This window comes from Eptatretus burgeri, chromosome 6 (assembly GCF_056783735.1).
Source record: "Eptatretus burgeri isolate ZD-2024b chromosome 6, Ebu_testis_v1, whole genome shotgun sequence".
In the NCBI taxonomy this organism is placed as follows: domain Eukaryota; kingdom Metazoa; phylum Chordata; class Myxini; order Myxiniformes; family Myxinidae; genus Eptatretus; species Eptatretus burgeri.
Window position 1 is genome coordinate 75,237,203 of NC_140966.1, and position 26,893 is coordinate 75,264,095.

The window sequence follows — 26,893 nt, forward strand, 5'->3', positions numbered from 1 at the left end:
AGGGTCTTAGGATTATAAAAGGTCTGAGGGCTTTTCAGATTATGAAGGGTATTAAAGGGTCTTAGGTGTATTAAGGGACTTATGGGTCTTAAAGGGTCTGATGGACCTGAAGGTCAAAGCAGTCTTAAAGGGTTTTTGGGTTACAAAGGTCTAACACTCTAAGGGGTCCTGAGGATCTTCAGGGTCTTAACACTTTGAAGGCCAAAAGAGTCATTTTGAGAGTTTTTGTTTTTGTGTTCCTGGTAGGAACTATTTCCGACGTTCGTAGTGTTCTTTTGTTTTGGTTTTTGTATACAGTGTTGAGGCTCGTATGAGAGCAAACACACAGAACGCTATAACATGGGGAGCAGGAGACAAGAGGGGTGGGAGAGGGAAGCACAAAACAGTGGGGAACAGACATTGGAAGATCTGTGGAAGGGAGAGGGATGGGGCAGGGTACATGGGGTAAATAAGATGGACACGAAAGGGACTTTCAGGTCCTTACACGACAGGGACTTGTCTTAAGGGTCGTTGGGATCGAAAGTGCATGTGGGGTCTTAATGGTCTGAGAGGTCTCATGGGTCATTGGGGTCAAATGGGTCCTGGGGTCTGAAATGTCCTTAGGGGTCTTAAAGAAATAAAGGGTATGGGGGATCTCGATGGTCTTAGTGGTCTTTGGGTTATAAAGGGTCTAAGGGGTCTGAAAGGGTCTTCGGATTATAAAGTATCTAAATGGTCGAAGGGGTCAGAAGGATCTTTTTGGTCTAGAGGGTCTTAAAGGTTTAGGCATCTTCAGGGTCTTAAGATTATAAAAGGTCTTGAAGGGCCTTTGGGGATCTTAAAGCATCGTAATGCTATGTTGGGGTCTTATTAGGGTCTAAGGGGTCCTAAAGGGTCTTCAGATTATGAAGGGTTTAAGGGGTCTTAGGGTTATATAGGTACAATGGGTCTTAGGGGTATTTAAGCTTCTGAGGGTTAAAAAGGTCGAAAGCATCTTTAGGGTCACGTGGGTCTTGAGGAATCTTTGGGCTCTAAATGGTCTTAAAGGGCAGTGGGGCTCAAGGATCTTAAAGGTTATTGGGGGTCAAAGGGTCTTCCTGGTCTTAAGTGTCTTGGAGGGATTTAGGGGTAGAAAGGGTCTTTAGATGTTCAGGATTTTGGGGATCTTTGGTGGCTTACCGGTTTTAAGGGACTAACGGGTCTTAAAGCGTCTTCAGAATCATATATGTAGGTCTTTCTATTATAAAGGTTCTGAAGTGTATTAGGGTCTCATGAGTTTGAGGATTATAAGGGGTCTCAGGGGTCTTTGGGGTCTTCAAGCATCTTAGGGGACTAAAGGGTGTTCAGGGTATTACAAGGTATTAAGTGTTTTCAGATTATAAAAAAAAATCTGAGGGTCTAAATTGTCTTGATGGTCTGAGAGGTCAAAATGGTCTTTGGGTTTTAAAGGGTCTAAGCTGTAAAGGGTCTTAAAGGGTCTTGAAGGCCTTCAAGGTCTTAGATATTCTTAAGGGTCTAAAGGGTCTTAGCAGTCTTCAGGGTCAGATTAGGGTATCTGGGTTATAATGGGTCTTAAAGCATCTTACGGGTCTTAAAGGGTCATATGGGTAAAAAGGGTCAAAGGGGTTTTAAGGGTCTTTGGGGCCTTGAAAGACCTTAGTGGGCTAATCGGTCAAAGGCATCTTAACATTTCTCAGCTTCGAAGAATAAAGGGTTTTCGGGGTATTTTGAGTCTAATGGTTCTTAAAGGGTCTAAAGGGTCTCAAAGGGTCTTCAGGTTATAAAAGGTCTTATGGGCTTTAGGGAACTGATGGGTTTAAAGGGTCTTTGTGTTCTCAAGGGTTTTAGTGGTCTTCAGGGTCTAAGGGGTCTATCCGCTTTATGGAGTCCAAAGTGTCTACTGGTCTAAATGGTGGAAGGGTCATTGGGTCTAAGTGGTTTAAATGGTGTAAAAGTATTCAGGAGTCTAAGGTGTCTAAAAAGGTTGAAAAGTTGCAAGGGCTCAAAATGTCTCCATGTCGCAAAGGTACAGTATATTCCAATCGTCCAAAATTAATAGACTTTGTCAAGGTCCAATGTACCAAATAAAAGACAGTCAATGTGTGTTTGTGTATTTGTTTGTATCATGTCAGTCCCCCTTCAAAAGTACGAAAACAAGCTCAAATGAGCTGAGATCCTCGTCCTCTTAATGATGATGTCATAAAAACGAATATGACGTCATTGTGATGTATCAGGTTTGCGATAAATTATCTGTGCTAATGCCCGGCTTGATTCCCGCAAACAAAATTCAAACAGCTTGTCTAGTTTCAGAGATAATGGTATAGGCGATTTCCATTCGTGGCGATATTGTGATGTCAACTTTTTTTTCTAGGAAGAATTTCCAAAATCGGAGATGGTTACTGCCTGAGCGTGGGCTTTCTGCATATACATGGCAAGTTTCACGAAGATCCGATGAAAACTCTGGGTTGTGAAACAAAAAATGTCAAAAAATAGGAATGACGTCATAAAAATTGATATGACGTCATAGTGGTGTATCATATGTATGGCAATTCATCTCTGCTAATGCCCTGTTCGATTCCCGCAAACAGAATTCAAAAAGCTTGCCAAGTTTCGGAGATAATTTTTTAGGTGATTCCCATTAGTGGAGATATTTTGACGTCATAACTTTTTTTCAAGGAGGAATTTTCAAAATCAGAGATGGTTACTGTCTGCGCAGGGTATTTTTACATATACAGTATCCGCCAAGTTTCAGGAAGTTTCGATGAAAACTGTAGGCTGTGAAACAAAAAAGTCCACAAGAACAACAACGTGAGTAAGACTTCGAGATCCTCCACGAGGATCTAAAAAGAAGGGTTTTAAAGGCCAATCTTTTAACATGACTGTGTGTACATTACAGGCTATTTTATCAGGACAAAAAAAGTCGAAAAACATTTTCCATTAAAGAGTAATCACATCTCTTCTTTTGTACATGTAGACGGTGACTCGCAACCGGGCCTCAATGGCGGTGTTCAGAAGTGTTTAAAAAAACAATAAATACAAGTCATAGGGAAGTGAAATTCGCTGCACGTGATGTGTAACGTGTGCAGAGTAAAATGAGTGTTCATTTACATACATGCGATGTCTAATAAATAAAGAAGATATGAGCACACCTGACGCTTGGGCGAAGCTTCAGGCTTTGGCACGCTCACGAGGCTGGCCCCTCGAAATAATAGGTCCCAGAAGATAAAGAAAACAGGGTAACATTTGGACATGTAGCGTTTCAAAATAATGCTTCTTCTTGCTTCAAACCATCATATCTTCCAGTCTCTGAATATTTCGAATAAAATAATTGCAACCCGTCATTTTTGAAGGGCTTTTATACTCGTAATAAATAATAGATGTACTCAAGGTCCAAATCACATTCAAACAGGACATGACTAATAGAAATACTCACTTGGGTCAACCAAGACCACCTTGATGAGGATTCGGCAATTTCAGTCACACCCTTTGCTGACAGGTATGTAAAATCAAGCACACAGCCATGCAATCTCCATAGACAAACATTGGCAGTGGAATGGGTCAACTGAAGAGCTCAGTGACTTTCAATGTGGCACCATCATAGGATGTCACCTTTTCAACGAGTCAGTTCATCAAATTTCTGCCCTGCAAGAGTTGTCCCGGTCAACTGTAATGCTGTTATTGTGAAGTGGAAATGTCTGTGAGCAACATCAGCTCAGCCACGAAGTGGTAGGCCACACAAGCTCACAGAACTGAATCGCTGTTTGGGGCTGTTTTTCATGGTTCGGACGAAGCCCCTTAGTTCCAGTGAAGGGAAATATTAATGCCACAGCATACAATGACATTCTAGACGATTCTGTGCTTCCAACTTTGTAGCAACAGTTTGGGGAAGGCATGACAATGTTTCAGCATGACAATGCCCTGGTGCACAAAGTGAGGTCCATGCAGAAATGGTTTGGCGAGATCGGTGTGGAAGAACTTGACTGGTCTGCACAGAGCTCTGACCTCAACCACATCAAACAACTTTGAGGTGAATTGGAACGCCGACTGCGAGCCAGACCCAATTGCCCAACCTCACTAATGCTCCTGTGGCTGAATGGAAGCAAATCTCCACAGCAATGTTCCAACATTGAGTGGAAAGTCATATATACATAGACATATAGATATACATACACACATGAAGGTGGATATTTCGATACCTGGGAGGGCTCCGTTCTCTGTCTTCCACTGCAGAGCTGACTGGCTAAATCTATATTATAAAACAGGAGTGTCTCTTCCTCTCCGAACTACTCCCTCAGTTTTGGGGCCAGCCCCATAAATCCTTCTGTGGAATGTTTTGGGGTCCCAGTGGATGTCCTAAAGTGGGTGGGAGGTTTCATAAATAACTCATTACAGTTATTATTTTGACTTTCGATATGCATGAAGCTGCTCCTTATCCAGAAGTAAACACAATCACGGGTTCGTCAGAACTATTCGCTGGTTTGATAATATCTCAATACAATTGTGATTTTGAGTCTCCACCTGAACGACGACGCTTTTATCAATTCTACGGTGCGTGGGAGGTTTCATAAATTTCTCAAGACATTCAAGATTTTAATTTTTGGTCTGTACAAAGTTGTTGGATCTGCCCTTTCTCACCGCAGATTCGTCTGTATTGCCATTGGTTGTAAACGTGAGCACCGCGTCTATTTTTGTTGATCTCACGAGTGTTTGTATTTTGTTATATTAATGGCATAGTATTAATTTGTGATTGGAATGATGCTGTTTGAAATGATAATATCGAGAGATTGAGTTTAAAGGAAAATGAGAAAATTATGTAAAGGTTTCCACCCGTGACGTTCACGGATTCGGCATTTGTAGATTCCCAATTGCTTATTCGCAGTTTCCGCATTGTCTATCTGCTTTTGAACACTCAAAGGGTGCAACACATAGCATGGGTAACTTGCTAGTGTGTTCATAACTGTGGATCTTTATGTCTGTTCTTATAGAAAATGAAAACTGCTTGGCTGACCTCCACCAAATTTTTCATTCGGGCTTTGGGTATCCAGGGTCCCAAGAGAGATTTATTTAATAGACAATAAATAAATGTCTCTTCTTCCTACCCCTCCACGAGTATGGGGAGACAACTTCCGTTTTTCACCTGTACACGTGGAATAGTGAAAGTGGTTTCCCCACTGACCCCTGCTGGAAATGGGTGGTAGTGAGGATTGGTAAACTATGCCAATTCTGTAAACAACTCTCCATCCCATAGGAAGTGGATATTGAGCAGTGCAATAAAATGTATAAAAAAAGATATAATAAATCTTTTTTCTCCTTGTCTTGAATATGATGTGCGTACAAGTGCCATATATATTGAACAAAAATGAAAGCTTCAGCAACAATCAATTCATTTCCAAAATAAAATTTTATAAAAATAAGATGTATTATGTAGTTATAGATATTTCCCTGGTTTTTTGTTCCACAGGTCAAGACACTCAGCATTGTATGATATTCATTTGGATGTTCATTGCATACGTGCTCCTGTTGGCCATTGTTTCATCACTTCTGATTTGGTACCTGCTCATAAAGAAAGGTAGGAACCAACCCATGCACATAACATGAACTTTGACTGGATATTTACTTAAAAAAAATGATATTTGCTGGGAAATAATCCTAGAAAAGTGAAAGCAACGTGAAACTCACTTACAGGAATTCCCTTATCTATCGTGTTCCTTAAAGGAAATGTGACCATTCCAAAAATAACAACAGGCATCATTGAGATTGTGATTTTGGAAATTTTAAACCTTGGACAATTGCAAACAAAATTTAAATATATTTGAATGAAAGGATGCTGTGATGGCCATTCTGAATTATGGAAGATTCTTTTTTTTTTTGGTACACATAGTCAAGGCTCATGGAAGAGCTGGTACACTGAACAAACCAGGACATAACAGACAAAACAGGATGCAAAACACACATGCATGGAGTGGACAAGATGGATACAGAGGGAAACTCCAAGGAGGGAAAACTTGAAAAATGGAAGGAGGAGGGATTGTGGTGGCATGTGTTAACAAGGGTAGAAGAGAACAAGAGCATGGGTGGCAGGTCATAGTTTTGGATTGGGAACTATCCAAGATGGTGGTGGCCAACTGTCTTGACGACCTGGAGGTAAGAATGTGATTCAAGAGGATGTGAAAGTTGATTCCACAGGCAGGGGAAAAAAAGGAACAAATGAGTGGTGTACAGTGATCTTGGATTTAGGTGGTTTCATCAGAAGGGGTTGATGATGGACCATGTGAGCCTTGCAGAAACAGGGGGGGGGGGGTGGACAAAGCATGGAGAGAGCAGAGAGTGCAAGACCAGAAAGGAGGCTGCAGAAGACAAAGAGACCACCGACCTGTCTGCGGTGAGGGAGTGAGCGAACCATAGACTCAGCTTCAACAGGGGTGATTCAAAAATCTTAAAGGCCTTGATTTTCACAGCGTCAAGTTGAGCAAGACGTGAGGCAGAGGAGTCAGCCCAGAGGAGAGAGCAGTACATCATCAAGCTGCGGAGGAAGCTCTTGTAGGAGGATAGGAGGTCAGGTGTGTCAAGATGGTCAAGAGTTCAGGATGACCCGTCGGGATTCTTCCTCAAAAGGATTGTTAGGAAAGTGAATCGGAAGGTTTGCCAGACGATCCTTTCAAAGATAGTGAGGGTATGAGATTTGTCATCAATGAAAGACACATTCCAAATGTTTGACCAGCTGCTATTTTTTTTTCAATGTCTGAAGAGAGGGAAGTGGCTGCAGCCTGCCTGTCTGAAGGATGAAGAATGTCATGGCAGAGGGTGGAGTAATCACCAAATACATAAAGAGGATTTTTCAGAGTCTGAAAGACCGTTGATGAAGATCAGGAATAGGACTGGGCCCAGAACACTACATTGGGGCACAGAGAGGAGATGAAAGGATTCTGTTGAATGCCACACGTTGGCTCCGAGTGTAGAGGAAGACAGTAAGCCATGTGTGGAGATGGCCATGGATGTCATAGTCAGTTTGGAGAGCAAGGCAGGACACCAGACTATATGAAAAGCATGAGATATGTCCCGAGAGACAGCCCTGATTTCATGTCTGACAGTGACGGCCTCCATCCATTGTTGGGTGAGTAGAAGCAGGATGTCCAAGATGTAGCGATCTGGTCTGAAACCAAATTGATGACCTGAGATGAGGTTGTTAGAGAAAAGGAAGTAAGCTGATAGGCCTGTGGTGAAGGGAACCAGTTTTTGCACCTTTTTTGTGTAATGCAGTGATGTTGGCAGATTTATAAGCAGATGGAAGATGACCGAGCACAAATGACAGGGTGAAAAGGGCAGAGATAGGATGTGCAAGAGCAGCAGAGCACATTTTTGGGACACGTGAGCTGTTGCTTTTTGATCCAGTAGCAGAGTCAGAGTCAAGGGTTGAAAGAACCTTCTCCACTTTCTCAGGTGCGAAAGACAGAGTCCAGGAGTACTTGCTATGACAGGGAAGGACGGGTACTGAGAGTGAGGAGTTGGCAACACAAGATTTGGAAGCAAACACAGAATTGAGGTATTCCATCTTTTAACGAGTGGAGTCACTTGTGGTGCAATTTGAAGAGAGGGAATGGACGGAAGGGGAGCATATACCAGAGACAGACTTTACAAGGTGCTACCAGGTTTTGGAGGAGGGCGACAAATTTGAAAGTTCATTCTTGAGGATGGACAGATGTTGTTTTCTGGTTCTCCTGAGAGTGGACTCACACTTGTTGCAGACTTTTTTGAATGCACTGAAATTGCCTTCGGTCAGATTTGCTTTCCAGGAAGAGAAGGCACATTATTTCAGAATAAGTTGCTGAAACTCGAATCCTATCCAGGTTCCTCCTGATGAATCCATCTTTGTTCTTTACCTCTTTGGGTTCCTTCTTGGTCTTCCGTTTCATTATGTTTGTACCATGCCCTGATGCTTTATGGTTAGAGTGGTGGGCTTTGGATCCTGGGGTCCTGAGTTCAAATCCCGCTCAGCTGTTGAATTAATACTCGGTGGGGTTAACTCGGCCTGTCATCCTTCCGAGGTCAGCAAAATGAGTGCCAGCTTGCTGGTATACTGTGTCAGAGTGGCGACCCGTCGAGGATTGCGCCCAATAGCCAAGGAGACTGTTTAAGCAGCACCAACACTCTGCACAGGGTATGTGGTCCCAATATCCTCCTGATGCTGTGTGGACTGTACTTCCCCACTGATGGACCTCTGGTAGCTTGTACACGTTGCTGCGTTTGAGCCTAGGGAGTAACTGCTGATATCTATCTATCCGGGTTCTTCCCGACATCTTTGTTCTTATCACATTTCTTTCTTATTCATTTATTTTCACAATTCTCTTTATTCATTGTAATTCTTGCTTTTTCTTCTTTCATCTATTTTACTCTCTATTCCTCTCTTCAGTTATCTATCTCTCTAAGGAGAAATGAATTCTTGCAGAAATTTTTCTCACAACCATTTGATGAGTGCAACAAAATTTAAATATGCATTTCAATAAAATAGACATGATCAAAGCTTTACGACTTGCATTCCTCAGGATAAAACCTCAAGCAGATGAAGAAGAAGCACCATCTCTCATTTAGAAAATTACAATGTGATGTCCTCAACGTTGATTGGTTGAGTGAAAGAAAGGACGGGATTACCTGATTAGTGGTACCATAGAGCATAATGAATAACGAGTAGGCAGAAATGAACAATCATATATAATGATTAGGTGGAGATGAATCACCAAAGTACCAGCAGAAACGTCGTGCTCATAGGCCTTATTCAGATGACGTCACCGGTCACGTGGCTGTGGCAGCTCCGCCATATTGAGTGGCAAGAAAGTATACCGCGTCCATAACAACTGATAGTCTCCACTTCAACTACACCGTTATTTCCAAGCAAGCGATTTTTTTTTTCTGCAAATGGGTAAGATTTGTTGTGCCCTAGGATGTACTCAGCGATATATACTAAAGGCTCTGGAGTGCAGTTTTACCGCTTTCCCACCGAAGTAGACCGACGACATCTTTGGATATCGGTTCTGAGAAGAGAAAAATGGCGACCGACGAAATCTTTGGATATCGGTTCTGAGAAGAGAAAAATGGCGACCGACGAAATCTTTGGATATCGGTTCTGAGAAGAGAAAAATGGCGACCGACGAAATCTTTGGATATCGGTTCTGAGAAGAGAAAAATGGCGACCGACGAAATCTTTGGATATCGGTTCTGAGAAGAGAAAAATGGCGACCTGGCGAACATGACTGGTTGTGAAGCCTTCGTTTTGTCTCCGGTATGTAACCAATTTCTGATACGTTATTTCAGGAGTTGGTATTAAATAGCTGGTGGTTACAAAATTGTCTGATTTGTATCATTAAAATGCATTATATCCCTCGTTTTATTGACAGAATGAGATAGGCTAGATCGCCTTTCTAACAGCTGTCTAACGCGCACAGTTCTGAGTTGTTTCCTCGAAACTTGTCTTGTTGCTATTACATCGCAGATTAAATTAAATCGTTTTTTAAATAGCATTTTAGAAATTTGAAAAAGAAAATCCATGTAACATTTTCATGACAAAGTCACATCGATATGTATAATACACAAGCCGGTAGGCGGATATGGGTTGTCGATCAAGTCGAATTTAGTCGTTTTTCAGCCGTTACTAGCCAACAAAAGCGTCCATAGCAACGGTTCTTTCTCACACAAAACTAGGACATACCGCAAACCTACCATACCAGTTTCATGTGTATCTGACTCATAGTCTCTGAGATATAACGAACTTCTTTTTTTTTATTGTTTACGACCAGGGTTCATTCAAAGTCTATCTTCTTTTTCAGTTTTCATAGGATCCGGCTGGAAATTTTTGACAATATGTCTGAATGTACTGCCCACAGTCGCTCGATTTTTGATTTTCGAAAAAAAAAAATTTTTTTGAGATTTTTTTTTAAATTTCAAAGGTTCGTTTGCGAGGCAACGGATGGGTCCATAGCAACAGTTCTCATTTGCACACAACTAGGTCATGGTATGAACCTACCAACCAAGTTTCATCGAAATCGCCATTGTATTAACGGAGCACTGGACCGAAAAGACATACATACAGACAAGCCGGTAGGCGACATGGCTGCTCGCTCTAGATGGAAAGCTGGCCGACGCGACTAGCCGATTGATATTCATGTACATGCTATCAATCAATTTAGCACAATAAATATGATTATCACAGCCCTCTTCGTTTGCGCCCAGAAACCCGCCTTGTGAAATTTCAGGCATGTTTCCAAAGAGAGTCTAACAAATGGCAGCCCTGGTAATTCCATTTATCTATTTGCGAAAGATTTTATTTTTTTTATATGATGCTTTAAGACATTCTCCTTGGGCACAAAAAAAACAGGTCCCTTGGAGGTCCAGTTTCGGAGGTATTGATTTTTTTTGTACAGTTCACAATAAGTGTACGATAAAGTATTTTAGTTGTTGCTAAGCTACGGAGGTGTGCATAGCAACCATTCATTTTTGTGTACATGTTAGCCACATTGTACACATTTCACCCAAGTTTCATCAAAATCAGACACTTTCTCTTAGAGATATTCGCAATTAACCGTTTCTGAAATGTTCGACATGAACTCACCTAAAACCTATCTCCTCCACCAAATATTTTTTGTTAGGGCTGCAACTTGGCATGAAGGGAGCTAGGTAGATTGCGCACAGAACTCTAAGCTTCGATTTTTCGATTTATTTATTTTTGATTTTTTTAGATTTTTTGACCACTTTAAAGGGCCGTTGCTAGGGCCCGGGGTCCCATATTCGAAAGCACACGATTCCCAGAAATATTGGTCCTACCTACCAAATTTCTTTGGAATCGATTGAGTGGTTTAACCCCGAGGCTTGACCAAAGTTTCGCGGACAGACAGACAGATGGAAATGTCCAGAATAAGGGTGCTCTAAGAGCAGCCAACAGACAAACATATCGATGGAAATACTGATAATAAGGGTAGACTAGATCGACTACCCAATAAAAAATAGCGCCGCAAAGCGGGCGTAACCCCTCAGCCCCTTGACACAAAACAATTTCAAGATGGCGGCCATATTGAAAATCGCAGCACGGCACACGCACGCACACACACCACCAGATCAAGTGCAAGTAGAAAAAGAAAAGAAAAGCAGAGCACCCCATCTGTGATGTCATTTGACATTTACTTTTGCTTTGCAAAATAAAATAAAAAATAAAATCAATCTGTCAAGCCGTTCTCAAGTTATTGTCTGGAAAGCAAATTCAAGATGGCTGCCCTAGCCGCTTGTTAACCGAAACTTGAAAAACGTAGAATGAGCGAGGTAAACCACAGTTGAGCGAGAAAAAGTTCAATCCACACCTCAAGTGTCTTCCCTGATCGCCGCAGCTGTTTGTGTGTTTCCCTGCTTTCTTCAGTGATGAGTTTACGACCTCAGAATATATTTCGAGAGATATTGATTTGGTAAGAGTATGGTATGAAGAAACAAGAGGTCCACACGAGGAATTCAAAACTCACAGAGGGGCGAACTTTCTCGCTGCAAAAAGTCAACAAAGGCTTTCAGGGGTCGGAAATGCCGATGGCGCATTGATGGTCGGAGTGTTTCGACTGTTCAGATTAGACTCAAAGCAAGATCGATCACTTTTTGTGGCTAATTTTCGGACGTTTTTGCACTTTTTTTTTTTGTACAAAATTTGCGGCTTATAAACCAGTGTGGCTCGTCTTCTTCTTCTTCTTCTTTCGGCTGCTCCCGTTAGGGGTCGCCACAGCGGATCATCCGTATGATCCGCATAGTGATTTAGCACATGTTTTACGCCGGATGCCCTTCCTGACGCAACCCTGGTCGTCTCCTACGACACAGGGATATGGTACACCTATTTTAACCGGGGTATACACCAGCCCAGTTTACTGGTACTCATTTCGCCAACCTCGGAAGGATGACAGGCTGAGTCAACCCCCTGGTGTATTAATCCAGTGTCCCAACGGGGCTTGAACTCAGGACCTTTTGGATCCCAAGCCGCTGCCATAACCACTGCGCCAACACACGAGGCTTCATAAACCAGTGCGGCTAGTGTGTGTTTAAATTCCAGATTAAAATTTTTTTTTTAGGGGATGCGGCTTACATAACGATGCGCTCAATGGTCCGAATTTTACGGTAAGCGTCCATACTCTTGAAGGCTTTTCAGGCCGAGTCAATAAGGACTCGGCGTTTCAACGAGGTAAACATAGATGTCAGGGAAAACGATTTGAGGGCAAAATTTCCTTTCTGTTGTCCATTTTGTTATGACTCTTCACCCGGCCGAGTGATTCGACAGAGTCGAATGAGGGTTCTCGAATGATACGATTTATTTCAGAAGATGGCACTACGCGTGCGGAATGCGGCCCAAAGGCCCTTCAGTCAGGTGGCCCCGGACCACATTGAGATTCTTACTTCAAAACAGTTGTGTAAATATAATCACACAAAAGCAGAACTGGGTGTGGACTAAAAGTGTGTGCTAAAGGATAAAGAAATAAAGAAATAAATGTGGCAGTGGGCTTCTTCCCCCCCCCCCTCCCTAGGGGCCTAGGGGAAGTTGAATCGGTCAATTCTCAGATATGCAACCCAATAGTTTATCTTGCAAACTAATAACTTTCTAAACCTCCTACACCGACACATGTTGATAGCAAAGGCGAAACCCTTGTGATATGTCTAAGAACAGGAATGTGTGGGATGTCAGCATACAATGAAGAAACAGTTCCCTCCAAGGACATGCAGCTGCAGAAAAAAAACAGGAAGAGTGATAAAGGCTTTCCAAACACATAGTGAAGACAACATGAAACATTTAAAGAAACATTTTTAAGGCAAGGTTCGAATCCTGACAGCTGATTAATATACAACTATTGACTATTAATTAGATATTCAACTATGGCTCAAATGTGACCACCTAGCATTTCATCATTCCTCTCACATTTATCCTTTGAAATAATATAAGGATCTTCACGAACACCACACAGCTTCAGTTTTTCGCAGTACCTCTTCTTAGAAATATCATCTAATCCATGGAAATAGCCCAGAAGTCCGCGTGACACGTGGTGCGTGGTAGCCATGATTTTTTGCCACTCAATATGGCGGAGCCTTACCTTCCGCTGTGACATCACTCACTTAGTGCATAGGGTCAATTCGCTGAGGGCTATTTGGGGAAAGGTCAATTTGGGGAAAGGGGGGGGGGTGGTTTTCATGATAACTCAACGTTGACTGTAGTACAGTTGTCACACAGTCAAGCATAGACAAAATAGATATGAAGTTCGCATAAATTATTTCTGTCGACAAAGAATAGGATTGGTTTACCTGATGAATGTGGCCTCCATTGCACGAAGGTGAGGTAAGCTGCGTCCTCTACTCCGGATTTTAAACCAGCCGATACGATAATGCTCTGCACACTGAGGATCATTCAGTAAATGGTAACCAATTGCGGAGGCACAGGGAATAGTTGTCATGCTATGTACATTCTTACAAGCCTGAGTTGGTTGTCTCTGTCCGGTTGACTTACCCGGTATACAATCCTGATGAGGGAAAATAAGCCCGAAATCCAGAAACGGTGGTTCCGTTTGATGTTTAACTGATGACCATGTAATCTTTGTCTCTTTGACAGAGTTACCGGGCCGAAGCCTCTGCGTTGGAGGTGACGCTTTAGTGTGGACTGTGTCCAATGGGGATCAGCGGAGTGCTCGTCACACTCCTCATGTTTCGAGATATATATATATATATATATATATATATATATATATATATATATATATATATATATATATATATATATATATATATATATATATATATATATATATATATATATATATATATATATATATATATATATATATATATATATATATACAGTGGGGAGAACAAGTATTTGATACACTGCCGATTTTGCAGGTTTTCCCACTGACAAAGCATGTAGAGGTCTGTAATTTTTATCATAGGTACACTTCAACTGTGAAAGACGGAATGTAAAACAAAAATCCTGAAAATCACATTGTATGATTTTTAATTAATTAATTTGAATTTTATTGCATGAAATAAGTATTTGATCACCGACCAACCAGTAAGAATTCCGGCTCTCACAGACGTGTTAGTTTTGTCTTTAAGAAGCCCTCCCATTCTCCACTCATTACCTGTATTAACTGCACCTGTTTGAACTCGTTATCTGCATAAAAGACAGCTGTCCACACTCAATCAATCAGACTCCAACCTCTCCACAATGGGCAAGACCAGAGGGCTGTCTAAGGACATCAGGGACAAAATTGTAGACTTGCACAAGGCTGGGATGGGCTACAGGACAATAGGCAAGCAGCTTGGTGAGAAGGCAACAACTGTTGGCGCAATTATTAGAAAATGGAAGAAGTTCAAGATAACAGTCAATCTCCCTCGGTCTGGGGCTCCATGCACGATCTCACCTCGTGGAGCCTCAATGATCATGAGAAAGGTGAGGGATCAGCCCAGAACTACATGGCAGGAACTGGTCAATGACCTGAAGAGAGCTGGGACCACAGTATCAAAGAAAACCATAAGTAACACACTACGCCGTCATGGATTAAAATCCTGCAGCGCACGCAAGGTCCCTCTGCTCAAGCCAGCGCATGCCCAGGCCCGTCCGAAGTTTGCCAATGACCAACTGGATGATCCAGAGGAGGAATGGGAGAAGGTCATGTGGTCTGATAAGACCAAAATAGAGCTTTTTGGTTTAAACTCCACTCGCCGTGTTTGGAGGAAGAAGAAGGATGAGTACAACCCCAAGAACACCATCCCAACCGTGAAGCATGGAGATGGAAACATCATTCTTTGGGGATGCTTTTCTGCAAAGGGGACAGGACGACTGCACCGTATTGAGTGGAGGATGGATGGGGTCATGTATCGCGAGATCTTGGCCAACAACCTCCTTCCCTCAACAAGAGCATTGAAGATGGGGCGTGGCTGGGTCTTCCAGCATGACAATGACCCGAAACACACAACCAGGGCAACTAAGGAGTGGTTCCGTAAGAAGCATCTCAAGGTCCTGGAGTGGCCTAGCCAGTCTCCAGACCTGAACCCAATAGAAAATCTTTGGAAGGAGCTGAAAGTCTGTGTTGCCCAGCAACAGCCCCGAAACCTGAAGGATCTGGAGAAGATCTGTATGGAGGAGTGGGCCAAAATCCCTGCTGCAGTCTGTGCAAACCTGGTTAAGAACTACAGGAAACGTCTGATCTCTGTAATTACAAACAAAGGTTTCTGTACCAAATATTAAGTTCTGTCTTTCTGATGTATCAAATAATTATTTCATGCAATAAAATGCAAATTAATTATTTAAGAATTATACAATGTGATTTTCAGGATTTTTGTTTTAGATTCGTTCTTTCACAGTTGAAGTGTACCTATGATAAAAATTACAGACCTCTACGTGCTTTGTAAGTGGGTAAACCTGCAAAATCGGCAGTGTATCAAATACTTGTTCTCCCCACTGTATATATATATATATATATATATATATATATATATATATATATATATATATATATATATATATATATATATATATATATATGTATATATATGTATATATATATATGTATATATACGTGTATATATATATATGTATATATATATTATACATACATATATCAAATATAAAAATATATATATATATTATACTTTTATATAACTATAAAACCTAGCAGCCTGAAACTTTGCATACACACTAAGAAAAGTCCAAGGAAGTGCAAGAGTGAAAATTGGATGTTTGGGTTAATTAAAAAAACTCCTTTTGAAGATATGATTAATGGCCTTATTTAATTATATCCATGAAAACCACCCCACCCTCCCCCCAACTCGCCCTCAGCTAATTTGCATTAGTTTCCACTGGTACTTTGGTAATCCATATCTGCCTCATCATTATTCATGATGGTTCAATTCTGCCTACTCATTATTCATGATGCTCTGTGGTTCCACCAATTAGGTAATCCCTTCCTTTCCTTCTCTCAACCAATCAACGTTTTGGACATGACATTGGAACTTTATGAGTGTTTGGTGGTTCTTCTTCATCTGCTTGCATGCAGTTTTATCTTGAGGAGTGCAACTCGGAAAGCTTTGATATGGCTATTTTATTGAAATGCATCTATAAATTTTTCTGTAAGGCTCACTTGGCTGCGCCTGGAAGGGATTGAAAGTTATGGAGTCGTGGCTGAAACCCGAATCCGATCCAGATTCCTCCTGATGACTCCATCTTTGCTCTTTACATCTTCAGGTTTCATTTTGGTCTTCTGTTTCATTACTACAGGATTCAGTGTACCTTGGGCAGGAAGAAGGGTAGCATAGTTGAATAAGAGATGGAATGAATCTGTGCATTGGAGAGAGCAGGTTTCTGTGGAAGTATTCCCAGGCTTTGGCATCAGAGGCAGTGGATGTGGGAGATCAGTCCTGAAGAGAGATTGCTGCTTGCAGTTTCTGCCATTCTGCTTGATTGAATGCCAGACTCACCGGCATTGAGACAGCTCTCTGAGAATAGCCAGAGAGATGTTGACTTTCACAAGCACATGATCAGATGAACCAATTGGAGTAGAGGAAGAGCAGGAGACATTTGCGGAATAGTTAGTCATCACCAAATCCAGAAGGGAGAGTTTGCCACTGGGAGAAATCCGGGTTGGAAAGTTTGCTATCATAACAAAGACACACCAGGTTGTGTTATGTGTTTATTAGATAATATGAACGAGTTCTAAAACAATCCCACTTTTATTGTTTTATTTCACAGGAACGAAACAGAAGATATCGAGGAATAAAGAGATGAGATGAAATGAAATACAACACATCACACGTGAAAGTTTAAAATAACCGAATTCGTAACTGTTGATGATTTTATACAGCCCAAGAACACATGGTCTATTCACCTGCTGTTATATCAAACAATTTAACTTCATAAATGAAATATTTCCATGCACCATCATGTTCATATTCTTAAGCTGTGGCAGAAGGACCATCCCGAGTTTACTCACTCACGGTTCGGATACACTTTCAAAGGTTTTTTTGCTTCTACATTGTTCTTACATGCATGTGTGTGTCCCATGATTTTATGATGTTGAGTAAATCTGAAATTATCATTCTCATCATCATTGCTGCCCAATATCCCAAGCAGGATGGGAGGAACTAACTAACCAAATAACTAATTAACATTATCATGATGTATTATTATAAGTATTTTCATTATGTATCCTTATCATTACTAGCAGGCACCTCCACCCTCGTGGTGGGAGTTCCCGTGTGAATGGCCGCTTTGCATTCGGAGAATCAAATAAACGTTGAATTGACAAGGGTAGCACCACTTTCAGTATTGTAATCATGCTATCAATATAGTGTCATGAGGTGAGGAAAGAATGGGATAAAGACGCCGCACTCTAATCATCAATATTGTATTCAATGCTGTGAGAGGTGAGGTAACACGAGGTAAGGAAGCATGTGATTTGCCACACCACCAAGATGAACCAATGTTTGCTGACGGAGAGAACATGATAGCAATTTACACGAATAACGATGCTGGGGAAAACGGTCACACCCATTTGGTAAGTGCTACGACCAATCGATGAGTGAAGGGAAAAGCAGGCTCACCCAAATGGTCACTGCCATGACCAATCAACAATTGAACATTGGCGACATAGTTACATCCACTCAACCTCTATTTTCGTGGACAAGCAGATCCCACTCATCACTTCACTGATGGACCAATAAGTCGTCCTGATTGCCAAAACTTTTGGCGGAGAAGGAAAATGAAAGGAAGACAAATTTAACCTTGCTCAGAGTGCTTTAACCCATACCCCCCCCCAGCCCCACTCCCCATCCTCATATCCCGCTCCCCTTTGCCCCACCTCTCTTCCTAATGTCTCTTCCTGTTGGAAATGTCTCGTACTCGATGACAGACTTTGGCAGGCCCCTCCGTTTTTTTTTGGGGGGGGGGGTGGGGGAAGAGGAGGGGGAAAAATTTATTTAACTGTGGGAGGAACACTTTAACCTCATCTTGCTTCCTGTTATATTATCTCACACACACACACACACACACACACACACACACACACACACACACACACACACACACACACACACACACACACACACACACACACACACACACACACACACACACACACACACACACTAAAGAAGTATTGTTTATTTATTATGATTACTATAAATTTCATACCTCAGCAGATGCCCCCTACTATACTCCACAGAGGTGCATAAGTAAAGGATTGTGAAAACCTATTGCTTTCAAGGTTATTATTTGCTTAGTTTTGTCTTTTGTAATTCTTGTGAATAAAATGAACCCAAGATTTCTTCTCCCTTTAAATCATATAATTTGTAAGTCCAAGGAACTGCATCTACACATCAACGATATAAAAAAGTTCATTTGTCCAACATTTAGTATAAACCTTTTTTAAAGTTTCAATTCCTCCCCATTTCTAATTATTCTTGGAATATTTAAAGTTTAAAAAAGTGAAATTTCAACTTTTTTTTAAGTGCAATTTCACTGATATATTCTTACGACATCACCAATATTAAACTTTGGATTCCTTAGATTAAACTCTTTTTCATATTCTAATTTTGTAAATGTTTATGATGACTTGGATTTTTTTGAGGTATGAATCATATCGTTGTACTTATCCACAATGTCCAGAATTAAAGATAACCATTGTTGAGAATCGAGTTGAGTGAATTTTTTATATAGTCTCTCTTTTAAAGTGCAATTAAAATGCTCAATAACAACCGCTTTTCCTTCATTAAAGGTGCTGTATAATGTAATACCGTTTCAGTTGAGGATGCTCCCTGTTATATTATTATATATTATTATGTTATCTTTATATTATTATAATAAGTTTAAGAAAATTCATAAATGTTTTGTTGTATAATTCTGTGCCCTCATAACTCATAAGTCCACAATTTTTAAAGGTTTTCTCTTGCTTTTATTAAATATGTGTTGGCAGGCTAACATAAGAGTATTACCTCTTTTGTTTTCAAAGGAACAACCCACGCATATCTACTCCTCAACTCAATAACTATTAAAGCATACTTGTACCCCTTATCATTATTGAGTTAAATCAAGTCAGCGGACCAGATATAATCAATTTCTTTGGAATAAACCTTCCTTCTTTTAAACTTTGTGATTATTGGTTTATGTAATTCATCAGCGAATTGCTCTTCAATCTTAATGACATCATTAGAGCCTATATGTTTTTGGAATTCCCAAGCCCAGGTCTCAATTTAGCAATGATCATCTTCTTCACGATTAACCTATCAAGTTTTGCTCTCAAGGTTGGATTTTGTATCAGACAAATTATACAACATTTCTCGATCCACTTCATGTTTTTCTTCCAACGTCGTGCTATTTCCGTAATCAATATCGTGCTTCAGATACACTTCATCAACCTTATTTAGAACGACAAATTATACCCTAAATCATTCATATTATATTCCCAAGGTTCTATTCTCATACAAATGACAGCCCTTCTTTATAAAATTTTATTTCAATTGGAACTGTGAATTCTGTATGACCTGAAGAAATCAACATTTCTGTATATTTGGAACACACAGCCATTTTATTTAAGGATGTATATTGTGATAAATCACTTAAGCCTGGTGTTGGCACAGTGGTTAGGGCAGCGGCTTGGGATCCAAAAGGTCCTGAGTTCAAGCCCCGTTGGGCCACTGAATTAATACACCAGGGGGTTGACTCAGCCTGTCATTCTTCCGAGGTCGGCAAAATGAGTACCAGTATACTGGGCCGGTGTATACCCCGGTTAAAATAGGTGTACCATATCCCTGTGTCGTAAGAGGTGACCAGGGTTGCGTCAGGAAGGGCATCTGGCGTAAAACATGTGCCAAATCACTATGCGGATCATACGGATGATCCGCTGTGGCGACCCCTAACGGGAGCAGCCGAAAGAAGAAGGATTGTGATAAATCACTTAATTTCACCAAGTCATTCTCATCAGTTGGACTTGGATAATTTATTAATTTATAAGCATTTTTCATATTAATATTTTTTGTTGTACTATATTTCTGTCGTTCAGCCTGTCTGTGCCTTTGTGTAATCATTTGATAAATCAATATCCAGTTCTAAGAATACACCAAAGGTAGAACCATCTTTTCCAACATGTCATTTCTATTAGATTGAAAATAATATCATTTTTAAAATCATTATTCTTGATTTGAAATAACGTATTGACATAATTGACCACAACACTTGGAATTTAATTATTGGACTTGAAATGTTTGATAAACACCATACTGTAAGAATTTCATGACTTCAACAGGTGGTGGAAGACCATAACTATCAAAATAATATTTGTCCTGATTATTATAAATGCAAACCCAATGAGAACAGTTTCCATTATTATCTTCTAAATTCATAATAATATTCTTGAAGTTTTGAAACAACTTTGTTAATTCATCTCTCATACAAATAACCACATCATCAATTTTTTATTTTTTTTTACAATATTTGGCAAGTTCTATATTTGATGTTGTATTCTTTCCAAATTCTTGAAAACCACTCATCATTGCTCATTTATTGATGAGAAAGTTATAATCCATTACCTGTTTTAGTTAATTTTACACCAGCTTGTGTGATAGAAGAAAGCATATCTCCAACTAACAATCTCACTTTATCAGGGGGGCTTTCAAATTTTTCAGCAAAATCTGCAATTACACCACTTCCACCAATTTGTTTCTCTAACTCTTTGTTATGTCTATCCAGCTCTTTTTGAGCCTGTATTTGAGCGTTCCTTTCATTTGCACTTTTCACCGCTGCTGAAATACCGTCCGTCATTGCTCCAGCTGGGTCATTCTACCTCAGTTCACCCAAGGGTTGTAACCCGACCCCCTCAGATTTGGCTAATTTTTTGCATGTATGTTACATATGATAGTCTATGTTCACATACAAAATTTTAGCTAAATCGGACTCGCGGTTGACGAGATATGACCTTGAGAACTTTTGATCTTTTTGACTAATGTCGCGTTTCCACCAAAATTCAAATCCTCATATCTCAGCAACCCCTTGCCCTATCTTGATTATTTTGGTGTCGTTGGAAAGGTAATTGTCCATAGAATGCAAATCCAGCATCGCCATCGCCATCGCCATTCGTCGATCTAGTTAAGTTAGGGGTGGATTATATGTTGACCTTACATTTGACCTTGTTCTTGACCTTGAAGACCTCGTGACCTTGACCTGGCCTTGCATGAAAATTAAATTTCATACTGTCTACTATAACATATCAAAAAACTGGAGGGGTAGTATTTTTTGTTCTCGAGATATTTTCGGCCAAAGTTGCAAAGGTCGTAAAAATGCAACCAAACCAAGCTTGGATGGGAGGGATGACGAGGGCGCATGTGCCGAAGGTCGTTGGACGGGGGAGGGGCCTATAAAGATCGGTTTCTGAGGTTTTCGGGCTCTCTCTGCTCTGGGCATCAACCTCGACCTGGCTCCCCACTTTGGAAATCTTCTCACTATCATCGACCTCGTCCCGGCAACTGAGCTTTTCTTATCATCGCTGGAGGCTCCGCCTGGCTGGTTCGACGACGCCACCCGGAGTCCCAAGAGAAGGGGACATCCAGCCGCGTGTTCGCGGCCAGTTAGCCTGCCGCCCCTGTCTTACAGCCGGACTGTCCTCCTTGGCTGGAGAGCCATAATAAAGACCCTCGGGGTCCAATCATTCTGTCTGGGTGTGCGTGTGTCTGTTTGTGGCGCCAGTCTGGCAAGCAGTGAATTGCATAAGAGCCGTGCTGTACATACGTGTCCTCTAATTATAATCGGTTTAAATCTTCCCTTACGTGCTCCCTAGCAATTCCCCCATTGCTTGTAATAAATATCCTATTGTTGAATGTACTCAGCTCGTCGTGTCCATTTCTGCCATTGACTGGTTGTGTCGTGCGTGTGAGGGATTAGCTGGCCATTGCCGGGGTGACAAGATAATCGAGCCGACAGAACTTGGCGATAAAACCGCTTGGCAACGCATGCGGAACGAGCGCGCTTAAGCGGCTCGCTTCCATATGCGTTCCGTCGAGGTATAAATTCTCGGTATTGTTTGTTTTGGAGTTTGTTTACAGCCTCGGGAAGGGGTGTGGGGGGGGGGGGGAGAAGATAGAAGAGAGTCATGTTTTGCCCTGCTGACTAAGATCGTCACCGGATAGATAGTTTTAAAGGGTTGTTTGTGACTAAATCAAAGAAATGTGTGTATTCTGCTCTTTACTAGCTTTCTCAGCATATATATTTATGAAATTATTTGTCAAAGTACTAAACCAAGTTCATCTTCCATTTTTACATTATTATAAATTGCATTTTTACATTATTATAAATTCAATCAATAATTCAGTTTCCACACAATGCTTATAAATGCTCCCAGACACCAGTGTACATGTCTTTATTTAATTTTTTTGTGAGTACATTGTCGAGGCACATATGAGAGCTAACACACAATGCACAACAAGGGGGGAAGGAGACAAGAGGGGTTGGAGAGGGAAGGACAAAACAGTGGGGTACAGAGACATTAGGAGATCTGTGAAAGGGAGAGGGATGGGGGCAGGGTACACGGGGTATACAAGATGGACACCCCAGGGACTTTCAGGACCTTACACGACAGGAAACTTTTGGGAAGGAAGGCAGGGAATTTGAAGGAGGGAGGTTTGGGGTGGATTAACGGGGGTAGACAAGATCGTGGTTTTGGATGGAGGATGATAAGAAGTGGTGGTGAACAGCTGTTTTGAAGACATGGAGGAAAGAATGGGATTGAAGAGAGTGTGGGAGTTTATTCCAAAGGTGGGGAAAAAAAGAGGAATGAAAGAGGAAAGTGGACAGTGGTTTGTGATTTTCGAAGTTTTACCAGAATGGGGTTGCTGGCAGACCTTGAGCACCCTGCAGAAATATGGGGGATACATATAGCAGACAGAGCAGTGGGGGGGGGGGAGACTGGCCAGGAGACGTGAGATGACCGAAAGACCACAGACCTGCCTGCGGTCCATCCTAACAGTGAGAGACCCAAAGACTCAGCCTCAGAGCAGGAGATAACAATGATCCTCAATGCCTTGGTTTCCACAGCGTGAAGCCAAGAAAGGTGAGGGGCAGGAGCACCTCACCAGGGCAGGGCAGGAGAAAGGTGGAGGATGCCCAGTCGGTGACTGGCTTTGAAGGACAGATTGTTAATGTGGCTTTACCAGGAAACATAATGGCAGATAGTGAGACACAGAAGCTTGAATGAAAGGACTTCTTCCAGAGGAATGTTGAGAAAGTATAATTGGGGGGGGGGGGGGAGGTTAGGGGTTTCAAAACGGTCCTTTCGGAGAGACATTGTGAGAGTGTGAGATTTGTCAGGATTGAAAGACATGTTCCATGTGTTGGAACAGTTTGTGATTTTATCCAGATTTGCAGAAAGAAAAGAAGCTGCTGCTTGACGATCTGAGGGATGACAGATGGTGCGGCAGATGGTGGAGTTATCAGCAAAATTAAAGAGGATTCTCCAGAGAGTAGGAGAGATCATTGATGAAAGCCAGAAAAAGAACAGGATCCAGAACACTGCCTTGAGGAACTCTAGCCTGGACAGGAAGAGGTGATGAGAGAACTCCATTTAGGGCCACATGTTCGCTGCGACAGGAGAGGAAGTCTGCGAGCCATGAGTGGAGATGGCCTTGCATACCAGAGGAAGAGTTTGCTGAGCAAGGAAGGGTGCCAGACCATATCGAAAGAACACGATGTCTCGGGAGATGGCTCTGATTTCATGTCTGGCATTGAGGACCTCCATCCATTGTTGGTAGAGCAGAAGCAGCATATCCAGGGTGGAGTGACCTCGTCTGAAACCAAATTTATGATCGGATATCAAGCCATTGGAGAAGAGGAAGGATTTAATGTCTGAAGCGATGATGTATTCCATAACCTTGCTGATGATTCCATAACCTTGCTGATGAAGGCTATTTGGTCTGTAGTTGCAGAGATCTGTTTTTTCACCTTTTTATGCAGTGCAGTAATGTTTGCTGATTTCCAAGCAGATGGCAGATGACCTTGAGCAAATGAGAGGGTCAATATAACAGAGAGAGGGTGAACAAGAGCAGAGAAGAAGGTTTTTAGGACACATGGGCTGATGTCATCTGGACCAGTTGCAGAATCTGAGTCGACGTTTGACAGAAACATCTCCACTTTGTCAGAAGAAAAGGACACAGAGACAACGGACAGCTAGGTGCAACTGGGTAAGGTGGGTACAAAAAGTGATGGATTTCGGACACAATATTTAGATGCAAACATGTAGTTTAGGCATTCAGCCTTTTCACGTGCAGTGTCAGCAGTGCAGCCATTTGAGGTAGGGGATGGAGGGGGAACATACACCAGAAACAGATTTGATTCGACATCACTAGGATTTGGGGGAGGGAGAGAGGTTTGATAGTTCAGACTTGAGATTAGAAAGATGTTGTTTTCTGGCTCTCCTTGGGGTAGATACACATTTGTTCTGACCTTTATGGAAGGAACAGAGATTACACTCATTTGGATTTGCTTTCCATGAGGCAAAGGCAAGTTGTTTCATGACAACTGCCTCACCACAAGCTTCAGTAAACCAAGGGCTGGAGGAAGGGTAGGACAACTGAAGACTGGAGGGGAGAAATCTGTGCATGATAGAGAGAAAGTTTCTTTGAAATCATTCCCAGAACGAGTTGATTTTGGAGGAAGTAGCGATGGGAGACCAGCAAAGAAGCTTGATGGTTGCTTGAAGACCCTGCCAGTCAGCCTGAGTGATATGCCAGACTCGATGGTGCTTAGGTGGTTCTCTAATAACAACCAGAGAGATGTCTACTTTGACAAGCATGTGGTCAGAAGAACCGATTGGAGCGGAGGAAGAACAGCAGATATTTTCAGGGGAATTTGTCAACATCAGAGACAGAAGATATAGAGTACCGTTGGTTGAGATCTGGCTTGGGAAGTTGACTGATTGAGTCAGTCCCAATGAGTCACAGAAGTCTTTTGCTGAAGTGCCATGACAGGTGAGAGAGGTACTGTGGTGGAGATTTCCAACTAAAAGAGAACCCCCTTTATAATCTAACAGATCGTTTGTTGTACAAAAACACAGATATGTGGAAAGAAGAGCTTTTCTCAAGAGTCCAAGCAGATCTCAACCTCTGAGCCAGAATACATGGCTTTTTATACAATTGGAAACTGAGAGGGGGTCAGAACATAACAGGGCACTTGGCCAATCAAAATACAAGAAAGCTTTGTTTGCAAACGAGGTCTTTTCAGCAAAGAGAAAACAATGTTGAGCCTCATTAAGCAGATTGTATTGTGAAAGAATGCATGTTTTTGGTCGGGCGTGTTTGTGCAGAAAACCTTCATTTACTTTCGACAATGATAAGCATTTATTGTAGCATAAAAATGGAGCATCTGCTTTGCATAGCTTTTGCAGAACAATTAGAGGTCAAATGACCGTTGCAGTTCGATGAGACTCCTGTTGATAAAAGGACAATGGGAAGACAGAGTTCGTGTTTGTACAATTATGCAATTGAATGGGAGGCCAGAGTTAATGAGAAAAATGCCTCTGGGGACCAGACTCTCTGGCATCACCAAAGTAATTCTCCCCAATTTGCCAACGAAGTGGAAAATATATGATTGTGCTGTTACATAGTTAACTAACATATCTATATCTATTTATTTATAAAACAACCTTCAGTGAGTAATGATTTATCAAGTATATATTTTGGAGTAACAAAACATAACAGATGGGTATATATTTCCTTTAACTAAGCATGGACTAATAACAAGATCTTTCACCAGGTACAGATGTGCTTGGGCCAGCATGGGGATGACACATTCATTATTATTATTATTATCGTCATATGGTGTGAAAGTCATCTCGTTTGAAATGTTCGCTTTGAGTGGGACAGTGATGGTGTTGAGTATTTACTAGTGGATTCAGGAGAGCACTTTCTCAACAATGAGACAAACAATATATTAATCAATGATCCTAAGTTTTAATACGGAAAGATATATCAGTTACGAGGGAATTAAACGACCATAGTATTGTGAACCGAGATTATATTCCATCCACCCATAGCCTGTCAGCATTGTCTCTGCCGGTTTGCCGAAAAGATAACCTCTGACCTTGTCATCGTGAGAGATCTGATAAGCATAATTATCTTGTAGACGTTTATCTCAATTCAGCGCATGCGAACCATTCTTTGCAGAGTGATTTCAGCCTATACTATACAACAAAGTTCATACAGCAATATTGTTTAAAAAGCAGAAGTTATAGAGAAATGAGGACATAATTTGTGGACAAAGAACATTTATCTCAATATGAAAAATATTTGTTTCAGTGTGATTAATACAGAAACACCAATGCTTTGCAATAGTCATGTGATCCATAGAGCTTTCAATTACCAAAATGTCCATGCTCATATTTTACAAGATGGAATTATTTATTTTACTTCCATAGTACCAACACCCAGCCAACTGGCATGATGACAATTGAAGTCACCACATATGAGGAAGAGAGAGAGAGTCCAGATGAGAGGATAGAAGTTGGTCCATGTTTTCGGATAATGAGGTGTAAATGGAGTCATCACTGTTTGGTGGAAGGTACAGTACACATATAAACATGAGGTGGGAGTGGAGGGGAAGCCATAGCCAGAGGTATTCCTGGGGGTGTGGGGGAGTGAGGGCAGTGCATGGAGAGTGAGGAATAGAGTCTTTGATGAAGAGAGCAACTCCTCCACCAGGACGAGGATCAGGTCTGTCATACCGGAGGAGGGAGTAACCAGGGAAAGATACTAGGGAGTCAGGGACGTCTTGAAGGAGGAAAGTTTCTGTTAGGCAGATTATATCTGGTTTGTCAGTGTCAACCTGTATGGAAAGATCTATCATATTTCAGCGAAGGCCCCGGATGTTTGAAGTCCA

General features: G+C 41.4%; 1 protein-coding gene across 1 annotated transcript in view; it reads left to right on the forward strand.

Moving 5' to 3' along the window:
- LOC147025086 (T-cell surface glycoprotein CD4-like) overlaps positions 1-18,668 on the forward strand; it is a 40,560-nt gene extending 21,892 nt beyond the window's left edge. Inside the window, exons 6-7 of the mRNA XM_085885698.1 lie at positions 5,441-5,548; positions 16,730-18,668. Of these exons, the coding sequence (XP_085741824.1) occupies positions 5,441-5,548; positions 16,730-16,770 (149 nt within the window). The 3' untranslated portion in view covers positions 16,771-18,668. The remainder of the gene's footprint in view (positions 1-5,440; positions 5,549-16,729) is intronic.
- The last annotated feature ends 8,225 nt before the right edge of the window (positions 18,669-26,893 follow it).